The 12,372-nt window shown below is 44.9% G+C and overlaps 1 protein-coding gene across 1 annotated transcript; it reads right to left on the bottom strand.

Moving 5' to 3' along the window:
* Positions 1–7,997: 7,997 nt before the first annotated feature.
* On the bottom strand, positions 7,998–9,071 carry LOC119348336 (NAC domain containing protein 52-like). Its single transcript, XM_037616517.1, has 3 exons — positions 8,858–9,071; positions 8,332–8,609; positions 7,998–8,198 (listed from the first exon to the last, which is right to left on the bottom strand). Exons 1-3 carry the CDS (start codon positions 9,069–9,071, stop codon positions 7,998–8,000), a joined length of 693 nt encoding a protein of 230 aa, XP_037472414.1.
* Positions 9,072–12,372: the final 3,301 nt, after the last annotated feature.

Below are 12,372 nucleotides of genomic sequence, written 5' to 3' on the forward strand. Positions count from 1 at the left end.
CCTAGGAGAGAGGTGGGCCTGGCCCTGGTCGGCGTTCGCGGATACTTAACACGCTTAACGAGATCTTGGTATTTGATCTGAGTCTGGCCATTTGGTCTATACGCACTAACCATCTACGCGGGAGTAGTTATGGGTATCCCGACGTCATGGTATCAGCCGAAGCACTTCGTGACGTCAGCGACTGAGCGGCGCGCGCCGGATTGGAACGTAAGCCTGCTCTTGTATTAAGGGGGCTAGTTCTGCTTCCGGCCGCCCACGCAACGTGCAGGTGTGCTAAGGGCGATGGGCCCAGACCCCTGTGCGCTTAGGTTTAGACCGGCGTGCTGACCTCTCTGTTGTGTCTAGGTGGGGCTGCGACGTGTTGATCTTCCGAGGCCGGGCATGACCCAGGAAAGTGTGTCCGGCCAAATGGGATCGAGCGTGTTGGGTTATGTGGTACACCCCTGCAGGGAAGTTAATCTATTCGAATAGCCGTGATCTTCGGTAACAGGACGACTTGGAGTTGTACCTTGACCTTATGACAACTAGAACCGGATACTTAATAAAACACACCCTTCCAAGTTCCACAGACAACCCGGTGATCGCTTTTCCACAGGGCGACGAGGGGAGGATCGCCGGGTAGGATTATGCTACTGCGTTGCTACTGGAGTTGCTACTTGGAGATGCTACTTGGAGATACTACTTGGAGGACTTCAATCTACTCTCTTCTACATGCTGCAAGACGGAGGCTGCCAGAAGCGTAGTCTTCGACAGGATTAGCTATCCCCCTTTTATTCTGACATTCTGCAGTGCAGTCCACCGATATGGCCTTTTACACATATACCCATGCATATGTAGTGTAGCTCCTTGCTTGCGAGTACTTTGGATGAGTACTCACGGTTGCTTTTCTCCCTCTTTTCCCCTTTCCCTTCTACCTGGTTGTCGCAACCAGATGCTGGAGCCCTGGAGCCAGACGCCACCGTCGACGATGATTCCTACTACACTGGAGGTGCCTACTACTACGTGCAGGCCGCTGACGACGACCAAGAGTAGTTAGGAGGATCCCAGGCAGGAGGCCTGCGCCTCTTTCGATCTGTATCCCAGTTTGTGCTAGCCTTCTTAAGGCAAACTTGTTTAACTTATGTCTGTACTCAGATATTTTTGCTTCCGCTGACTCGTCTATGATCGAGCACTTGTATTCGAGCCCTCGAGGCCCCTGGCTTGTATTATGATGCTTGTATGACTTATTTATGTTTTAGAGTTGTGTTGTGATATCTTCCCGCGAGTCCCTGATCTTGATCGTACACATTTGCGTGCATGATTAGTGTACGATTGAATCGGGGGCGTCACACCATGCGAGTTTAAATTTCTTTTTCTAGTTTTCTTCTTGTGTGTTTGATAAACCTTAAGAAAAAACAAAAAAAATAGTTAGTTTAAGTTCCTTGCTTGTAGTATAAATTAAAATGAAAACCCAAAAAGATTTCTCGTTCTTCTTTTACTTGTTGGGAGCTTTCCCGTGTAAATAGTTTTATTTTCTTTTCTTTCTTTTGGGGGTCGAGAAGACTATATTGAAAATGCTTAGTGGCTCTCATATGCATGATTGATTATTTATATTTAGAGCCCATATTACTTGTCTTCTCTCTTGAGTTGAATGCTTGCAGATTCCAGCTTAGTCCAATGCACGTGCACTCTTATTATTATACACTTCATTCGATTGTGCGAGTGAAAGGCAATAATGATGATATATGATGACTTATTGGGAAGAGAAAAGCTGGTATGAACTCGACCTCTCTTGTTTTTGTAAATATGATGATTCATCGTTCCTGAGTCAGCTATTATGAAGTAAACATATTTGCAATGACATTTAGAGATTATAGTTGCTTGTGTCATGCTTGATTAGCTATGAGTTATAATGGTTTACCTTGCGTGCCAACATGCTATTAGAATGATTATGATGTGATATTGTGGGATGGTATCCTCCTTTGAATGTATTGAGTGAGTCGACTTGGCACATGTTCACGCATGTAATTGAATCAAATCAACATAGCCTTCATGATATTTATGTTCATGGTGGATTATATCCTACTCATGCTTGTATTCGATGTGAATTAATTTTAATGCATGCTTACGACTGTTGTCGCTCTCTCAGTTGGTCGCTTCCCAGTCTTTTGCTAGCCTTCACCTGTACTAAGCGGGAATACTGCTTGTGCATCCAAACTCCTTAAACCCCAAAGTTGTTCCATATGAGTCCGCTATACCTTCCTATATGTGGTATCTAACTGCCGTTCCAAGTAAATTTGTATGTGCCAAACTCCAAACCTTCAAATGAAATTCTGTTTTGTATGCTCGAGCAGCTCATGTTACAACTAGGGCTTCCTATATCTTCCATTCTAGGTGAGTTATTCTCACGAGGAGTGGACTCCGCTCCTCATTCACAAGAAAGGGCCGGTAACCGGGATGCCCAGCCCCATGATCCAAAAAGATTAAAGCAAATCAAAATAATTAAACAAAACTCCCCCAGGGCTGTTGTATGTTGGAGGGACTCGTTGTTTCAAGCAAGCCATGGATTGATGCTTGTTGGTGGTTGGGGGAGTATAAACCTTTACCATTTTGTTTGGGAACTGCCTATAATGCATGTAGTATGGAAGATACAACCATCTCATAGTTGTTGCGTTGACAGTGAAAGTATGCCGCTCAAAATCTTATTCAATCTCTATTTTAAAATCGAGCTCTGGCACCTCTAGAAATCCCTGCTTCCCTCTGCGAAGGGCCTATCTATTTACTTTTATGTTGAGTCATCACCCTTCTTATTAAAAGCACCCGCTGGAGAGCACACTGTCATTTGCATTCATTATTATTGGTTTATATTGGGTATGACTTGACTGGATCTCTTTTACCATGAATTACAATGTTTAGTCAGTCCTTGATCTTTAAAGATGCTCTGCATTTATGTTTTGCGGTCTCAGAAAGGGCTAGCGAGATACCATTTTGTTATATCATGTTATGATTATTTTGAGAAAGTGTTGTCATCCGAGTTTTATTATTATGACTCGCTAGCGGATTATGCTATTGATATGAGTAATTGTGAGACCTATGTGTTATTGTGAGTATGGTTAGTTCATAATATTTGCTGAAACTTGAATGCTGGCTTTTCATGTTTACAACAACAAGAGCAAACAGAGTTTGTAAAAGTTTTTCTTTATCACTTTCAGTTTATCAACTATATTGCCTGAGGACAAGAAAAGGTTTAAGCTTGGGGGAATTGATACGTCTCCAACGTATCTACTTTTTCAAACACTTTTTGCCCTTGTTTTGGACTCTAACTTGCATGATTTGAATGAAACTAACCCGGACTAACGTTGTTTTTAGCAGAACTACCATGATGTTGTTTTATGTGTAGAAAAGAAAAGTTCTCGGAATGTCCTGGAAATCCACGGAGGCACTTTTCAGATTTAATAAGAATTTTTGGCGAAAGAATCAAGGCCAGGGGGCCCACGGGCTGTCCACAAGACAGGGGGGTGCCCCCCTAGGGCACGCCCTCCTATCTCGTGGGCCCCCCAAACCTCCTCCAACCTCAACTCCAACTCCATATATACCGTCTCAAGGAGAAAAAAATCAAGGAGAAAGTTTCATCGCGTTTCATGACACGGAGCCGCCGCCAAGCCCTAATCTCTCTCGGGAGGGCTGATCTGGAGTCCGTTCGGGGCTCCGGAGAGGGGGATTCGTCGCCGTCGTCATCATCAACCATCCTCTATCACCAATTTCATGATGCTCACCGCCGTGCGTGAGTAATTCCATCGTAGGCTTGCTGGACGGTGATGGGTTGGATGAGATTTACCATGTAATCAAGTTAGTTTTGTTAGGGTTTGATCTCTAGTATCCACTATGTTCTGAGATTGATGTTGCTATGACTTTGCTATGCTTAATGCTTGTCACTAGGGCCCGAATGCCATGGTCTCAGATCTGAACCTATTATATTTTCATGAATATATGTGTGTTCTTGATCCTATCTTGCAAGTCTATAGTCACCTATTATGTGTTATGATCCGACAACCCCGAAGTGACAATAATCGGGATACTTCTCGGTGATGACCGTAGTTTGAGGAGTTCATGTATTCACTATGTGTTAATGCTTTGGTCCGGTTTTCTATTAAAAGGAGGCCTTAATATCCCTTAGTTTCCACTAGGACCCCGCTGCCACGGGAGGGTAGGACAAAAGATGTCATGCAAGTTTTTTTTTCATAAGCACGTATTACTATTTACGGAATACATGCCTACATTACATTGATGAATTGGAGCTAGTTCTATATCACCCTATGTTATAACTATTGCATGAAGAATTGCATCCGGCATAATTATCCATCACTGATCCATTGCCTACGAGCTTTTCACATATTGTTCTTCGCTTATTTACTTTTCCGTCGCTACTGTTACAACTACTACAAACCCCCCAAAACATTTACCTTTTCTATTGCTACTGTTACCATTACTATAATACCACTTTTGCTACTAAACACTTTGCTGCAGATACTAAGTTATCCAGGTGTGGTTGAATTGACAACTCAATTGCTAATACTCAAGAATATTCTTTGGCTCCCCTTGTGTCGAATCACTAAATTTGGGTTGTACTTCACCCTCGAAAGCTGTTGCGATCCCCTACACTTGTGGGTTATCATAGGGCTGCATGATCTCCTTCCATGTATATATGATGTACTCTGTAACGATCAATACAAAGCAAGAGATATTTCTCCCTAACTTCAACCACTGTTGCTCTGTTATTATACTTTTTCTTTTCATTAATATACATACATGCATGGGTGTATATATCTTGTACACACTATCAAGACATATTTTCTTGGGACCATGAACATAGATTTGGACTTGTAAACATGTTTTTGTAGTTGGATCTAGGCATTTGCGTCTTATAGGCTCGCTATTGGAAATATGTCCTAGATGCAATAATAATTGTATTATTTATATCCAAGTTTAGGATTAATGTTTATGTTCTATGCTAGTGGCTTTGTAGCTCATCATCCCCGTGGTGGTGTCTAGGGCAGCGCGGAAGTGCAACATTCCCAAGAAGGGCCCATAGTTCCCCTTTCCATCTTCTGTTTGTTGTCTTGTAATGGAACTTAGTAGATTCTTAGGATGTCTCCAGAGGTGCCCGCAACAACCGGCTGCCCGATCTAGCTAGGAGACCACTCTCGCGCGGCAGCGGGGGAGGGGGGAGGGGAAGGGGAGGGGTTGGTGGGCTCAGTGGTATCTCCGGAGGTGCATGCAGCCCCAAGGCCAATGTCCCAAACTCCTCAGGATGTGGCCAAACCATTCTACCAGAGGTCACCGCCTCTGACGCAGGTAAGGATGTTGTCCTTTGCTCTTCTCCAAGTTGCTAGCACCCAGGGTTTTGATCTTTATTTTGCTGGAGACAACGGAGGTGGTTGCGATGGAGTTCGGCACCATGAACGCGTCGGCCAATGATGGGTTGATGGAGACCCCGACCTCTGTTAATGAGGGGTTGGAGGCTGTCGATACTTTGAATAGCGTAGAGCCCCGCATTCTAGATGTCACAGAGCCCCACGTTTCTGGTACCACATCCTGCCTACCATGGAGACAGTGGCGGAGCCTGCGGCGGAAGATGTGAATGCCCTGGTGGTGCCTCTAAATCCCACTATGAAGGTGGTGGTGAAGTCTGTTGCCGGGGCCATGACCGACCCTGTCGCGCCATCCAAGCTTGTCAAGCCAGCCTCAAAATTTGAGGTTGGTAGTTTGGACGTCAGGCAACGAAAGAGAAAGAGGACGGAGGTCGACTAGTTGGGGCCTGATGTCCTGGAAGAGATCAAGGTTGCGATCGAGAGCGCTAGGGAGAAGACGAAGCACTTCCGCTCCCTAGCGCTCATATGAAGACCGCATAACCACTGCAACTCCTAGGCACTGGTGCTACATTAGAGCGCGAGTTATTTAATGCCAATTGTAGCGTGCTATTTACTACAGATACATATTAGAAAAAGGTGAACTTTTAAAAAAATGTGAACAAAAAATGAAAGTTCACAGATTAAAAAAACACGAACTAGAAATAGTTCATGTACAAAAAAGAGTTCATTGATTTTTTTAAAGAGGTCCATAGATTCCAAAAAAAGTTCACAAATTCTAAAAGATGTTCATCGATTTTGAAAATTTTCATCTATTTTCAAAAAAAGTTCACAAAACTAGATAAAAGTTCATCTATTTTCAAAAAGTTCACAAACTCGGATAAAAGTTCGTCAATTTTGAAAAAAAAGTTCATAAACTTGAAAAAGAAAACTCAACGACTTGAAAAAGTTCACGGATTTAAGAAAAATAAATAAAAAGAAAGGAAAAAGGAAGAAGAAAAAAACAAGACAAGAGAGAAGAAAGGAAAGGAAACAAATGTAAGAAGTCAACATGATATGACGTATGGGCTGGTGGTTACCGTAGGTATCATATTACAGGATTATCCGGGGATTGAATCACCGCGAACGCGCCTCGCAACTCATTTTTGCTTTTTTAGAGGAAAGAAAGAAGCTAAGCGGGCCGGCCCAGCGCGGGGCGCTGCAACTCATTTTTGCAGTTTTATAGCAGGAAAGAAAGAACCTAAGCGGGCCAGCCCAGCGCGGGACGCTGCAACTCATTTTTGCAGTTTTAGCAGGATAGAAAGAAGCTAAGCGGGCCGGCCCAGCGCGGGGCGCTGCAGGCGCCCGTTTGCAAAATACAAATTAGCGGGCGCCTGCAGCGCCAAACAGGATTCGCCCTTGCCAGAATGAAAATCATTTAGAAGATTGAGAAGGTCCAATTTGGCAAGGTTTCATTTTGACTTAAAGAAAGCAGAGCCCAAGCTGTCTGGGCCATGACTCACATCGACTTTCATGGCCCATAGGGCCTCCCTGATTTTGAGTAAGATCAGAGGCCTGCGAGGAGGAAATAAAATTGGTCAGCAACAGATTCGCAAGGTCAAAGGATAGACATACATGAGAGTCGACCCCCAGAAGTCCTTTGAAGAAATTCAACAGGATGGTTTCCTTGTCAGAATGCACGGTGAAAGAGAGGCCGTTATCAGAAAGGGTTTTAATTTGATTCTTGCGGTGACGGACCGAAGCGCAAACGTGAAGGTAGGCCGAGTTTTCATCACCATGGACGCAGTCTTTGATTTTTGTCCGCTGTCTCCAATAAGCAGCAATTGCGGCATTGTGCCGATGAAGGTAAAGCTTCACCGTGATCCTTAGTTGGGATTCAATTGGAGAGAGCAGCATTGACTCTTCAAGTTTGTCGATCAAGTTAATGGTGGTGTGACAATTAAAAGCTGGGATTTTTGGGGACCTGCGAGTGGACATACATTTTTTTGCCATGTTTCGAGTACTTTTGTTTGACTTGTAAAAGTATATCGGGATGTTGGTTCTTGTATGTACTGGCCGTTGACCTGGTTGGTTATCGATGTTAATAGATATTTATTGGTTATTTTTATTTATGAGGTGCCATTTTTTCATGTACTTGAATGATATGTTTCTTTATTATGAGGTGCTTGTTGGTTTTCACATCGAGAAGTTCAAGTTCTTTTTTTGTTTTGCAGGGTGGAAGTTCAAGTTCTACTACTCCTAGAGTGGCTAGGTGTTATTTTGGAACACAAGAGTGATTTCTGAACTTTGCGTGATCTATTTATAGGCTGTATATGAAGCATTTGTAGGGCTGAAATTCGAGCCGAGCCAACTTGATCGTCTCGACTCAGTAGAGCTCATTTAGACATTGAATTACTCGGCTGTTAACATAACAAGCTCAGGATGAACTCAGGTAGACTTCTATACCTCGGGACTATAAGCTTGTAATAAATGTGAACAACAAATATGTATACACGAATTTACAAAAGTATAGCTACGGACGCACATTTTACTCCATACATAACAATTTATAACAAAGGGTCGCATGGTGCACTCAAGAAATTAAAAAAAAATCAACAATAATGTTGGGACTTATACCCTGTCCGTTCTATTAATGAGCTTACTGAATTACTAGGCGGCGTCGGAATACCAGGCATCATCGCCTATGAACTGCTTCCAGTAGTCATCATTGCAAATGAACTCCATCCATGATTTTTCATTGTCCGTGCCGGCACCGCCGAGCATGGTGTGTAACCCATCCTTGTCCGTGCGCATCTCCGGCGGTGGGGTCAGGGGATTCTTCTTGACGATCCTACACAACGTGTAGGTGTCCTGATAAAATCAACCGTGCATGGTTATTAACGCGTAGGTGTGCAACTCGATCAATACGCATATGCGTAGAGCTGGATCAGTTACATGTTTTTACGAAACCTCCCCTCCCCATCCCCCAAATGAAGGTATATACCTGGATGTGGTGGTGGTGGAGACGGTACTCGTGCATGACCCAATCGGTGTGCATGCCGTTGGGTGCGCGTCCGAGGTGGTACACAAGCGTCTTTTTCATGCCCATGGTGACTTGATGGTTCATGATGGGACGATCCTTCCCCGTGGACTTCCAGAACCCGTCTCGGGTCGCTCGGTTCATCCGAAACCCGTTGGCGTATTTTCGGCCCCTTGGGGCGAACAAGTACCACTCTAGTTTAGCCCCGGGGTCGTCCATGCCGCCGGGTGAAAATGACTTGTCTGTGCGCGCATGCAAGCACGTCGATTATCAGCTCAATTCATACATCACATGAAAATAGATCAAGTCAATTCATACTTCACTCAAAAAATATTGAAATCAATTCATAGTGGATTGATATATATTTTCATCTCACATATTTCTTCTATGGATCATCAATTCAATGCATGCAAGATCAATTGTTCGAAAGAACGAAAATGTCGTTATGGTGCAAAAATAAATGTCGGATAGAACTCAGAAGAGTACGCACGTGGTAGCTCCCAGGGCTCAGACTTGTAGAGGTCGACCTCGGGGATGAAGGCATGGATGTCATCGAGGAGGGGGAGGACCTTGCGCCTGAGGTAGTAAACCAGCTCGTTGTCCGTGGGGTGGAAACGGAAGCCCGGCAGGAGGAGGAGATCCACCGGCGCCGGTGCCGGCACCGGCGCAATGGCTGGAGTTCCTCCCTGCTGGAACTCCTCCATGGTAAGTACCTTTTCTGGATCTATGGCCTGTGCTAGTTGATAGGTTTGCTTTTCCCCGATCCGTCTTCTTCTTTCTTATATAGAGATAGAGAAGGAAAAGAACCAAAGAGGCTGGAGCACATGAACAAAGAACTGTAGGGTGCCTCGTACCAATCTGAGATGTGTCGGTGCTCAAGAAATTCTCAAGTGGATCCTCTCCTCTTACATATTATACTCCTCTATCTGTATCAGTACCTATATAGATAAGCAGAAGCTCTTGTAATGACATCGATCGAATGTTAAATGACACCCCGACGCCCGCCAAGTGTACAATAATGGCGGCCATCCGATCGCAAATGGAAGGCTGAGATGTGGCTGCCTCTGTCTGCCGGTTGTTGGGTAGTTTGGCCCCTGTCCCTGTCCAAACACTCGCACACACGTTACGTACGTAACGCTACTATGTAGTCTCAAGCCATGCAACGGCTGACCCGAGCTACTAAGCGCCTCAAGCCGGCTGACCTGGATCCACAACTTGCCAACCATTGACTGCTCCATCGCCTTCTGCAAAATTGGCCAGCTAGCTTTGGGAAACGTCCCTTTCTTTGTAGTAGTATTTAGTTTTGGTTGGTCTTTGCGAGGGGCTAAACAGACATAATCATGGGCCATGTGTCAAACTCAAGAACGGGGCCTACCTTACAAGAAAAGTTAGAATGGTACTCCCTCCGTGTCCTACAATATAAGAACGTTTTTCAATCTAATATAGCTTCAAAAAAACCTTCTTATATTATGGGACGGAGGGAGTAATAATGTATATGCTGTAATGTGTATGTGTTAGGGATATCAAGTCATATCTATTCAATGCTTGAATGGTATTCTTTACTATTAAAGGGCAATCTACCGTCGTCGTGATGGTTCAACCAGCGTCGATCCCCCCCTTCTTCGCTCCTCCCCTCCAGAGATCCCGCACCTAAAAAATCGCTAGGAAAGAATCCACGTTCACAACCAACCAGCCTCCCACCCCCTACGATTCCCACTTTTCAGGTAAGATAAAAAGAAACTTCAAAAAAAAAGGTAAGATAAAAAGAAAAAGAAAAAGAAAAAGAAAACGCTCCCACGATCCCTAAGGCGCCCGCTCAACACCCCCACGACCCCTCCTCTTTAACTTCCTCTCACGAACGGTCTCCCTCTGCTCCGCTGCTAGTTCCCCTTCTCCATCTGCAGTCACACGCCCGCACCACACCCCTGTTTCCTCCTTCCTTCGGGCGGTCACCTTTGCTCCTCCGCCTCGCGAACGGGATCGATCGATGTGGCCAATGGAGATTGCGAGCCCCGACAGGGCAGAGTCAACCGCCAATACACGGTCCACCGGCACCCTTCGTCGCCCTCGCACATCGCCAGCCACTTCCCATGTCTCGAGAGAGCATGAGTGGCCAGGGAACGAGGTGGCCTGAGAAAGAGAGCACAACGATGGTCTAATTCCTCTATGTCTATCCATGTTGCGTTGTGGTAATCTCTCTCTCTCTCTCTCTCTCTCTCTCACACACACACACACACATATCACACGGATTAATGAGGAGATGAATCAGAGCGTCTCGATCATGATCCGTCTCTGCCTGGTGATCAACCCTCATCTGGCCTGACGTCCCGGCCAACTGCAATCAATCGTCGTCTTCTGGATCGATCTTCTTCGATTTGGCCGATAGGGATCGGGATGAACAGGCGGGATGATGTTCTTAGCATCCTGCTACAACGGTGCGGATATACTCATTGATCTAGCCCCACTCGCCCCGACTGCCAGGATGCCCCCCTCGCGCTTCAAGCTCCAGGCACGCAATCATCTGTTCCTCAACCTATTTTTCTTCTGCATTATTATTCACGTTTGGACACCTACATGGTCAAATTAGAACACAAGTGGGTGTCCATAAGATTGAAAGCACATGTGGCTATGTGTGTGTAAGAGTAATAATGATAGGCAAAACCACAACACAAGTATCAACCCATATATCTGGAACATCCTCTGTGCCTGTGCGTACAAAAATTCAGTCCCAAAAGCTGATAGCCAGGGCAGGACCGCTCGTCTCGGCTTCGCAGCCGAGGGCGACGGTGACGGCCGCCAGCTGCTCATGGGGCTAGCGGAGGGCGCGGCTGGGGCACGTGGTCATGCTTGGGACATCTGCGGAGCGGAGCGGCGTGCGCACGAGTGTAGGGCAGCAGTAGCCAGGGTGGCAGGAGGGGACCCAGGACACGTTGTGTTCATGTAGTTTTCCTCTTTGTATCCTCTAGCTCTGACTATGGTTTCCTCTTGCATCCTGTAGCTCTAAGAATGACTTGTGCAGATAAAGATGAAAAATCTAGGGGAAGATTTTGGTGAGCAAGAAGAACAAGGTAATTTATTCTGGTCAACAAAACAAGTTTGTTCCTACACTTTGATGTTATGGTTAGTGCTTATTCACTAACAATGGAAGTACGGATGGATATAGCATGGTCTGACCAAGAGAAAGAATATTTTTCTACATGTTATTTTATTAATGATAATGATAAAATATCTGTTGGAAATATGCCCTAGAGGCAATAATAAATTAGTTATTATTATTATATTTCTTTGTTCATGATAATCGTTTATTACCCATACTATAATTGTATTGATAGGAAACTCAGATACATGTGTGGGTACATAGACAACACCATGTCCCTAGTAAGCCTCTAGTTGACTAGCTCGTTGATCAATAGATGGTTACGGTTTCCTGACGATGGACATTGGATGTCGTTGATAACGGGATCACATCATTAGGAGAATGATGTGATGGACGAGACCCAATCCTAAGCCTAGCACAAAGATCGTAGTTCGTATGCTAAAGCTTTTCTAATGTTAAGTATCATTTCCTTAGACCATGAGATTGTGCAACTTCCGGATACCGTAGGAATTCTTTGGGTACACCAAACGTCACAACGTAACTGGGTGGCTATAAAGGTGCACTACAGGTATCTCCGAAAATATCTGTTGGGTTGTCACGAATCGAGACTGGGATTTGTCACTCCGTGTAAGCGGAGAGGTATCTCTGGGCCCACTCGGTAGGACATCATCATAATGTGCACAATGTGACCAAGGGGTTGATCATGGGATGATGTGTTATGGAATGAGTAAAGAAACTTGCCGGTAACGAGATTGAACAAGGTATCGGCATACCGACGATCGAATCTCGGGCAAGTACAATACCGCTAGACAAAGGGAATTGTATACGGGATTGATTGAGTCCTTGACATCGTGGTTCATCCGATGAGATCATCGTGGAACATGTGGGAGCCAACATGGATATCCAGA

This window comes from Triticum dicoccoides, unplaced genomic scaffold (genome assembly GCF_002162155.2).
Source record: "Triticum dicoccoides isolate Atlit2015 ecotype Zavitan unplaced genomic scaffold, WEW_v2.0 scaffold89010, whole genome shotgun sequence".
NCBI lineage: Eukaryota > Viridiplantae > Streptophyta > Magnoliopsida > Poales > Poaceae > Triticum > Triticum dicoccoides.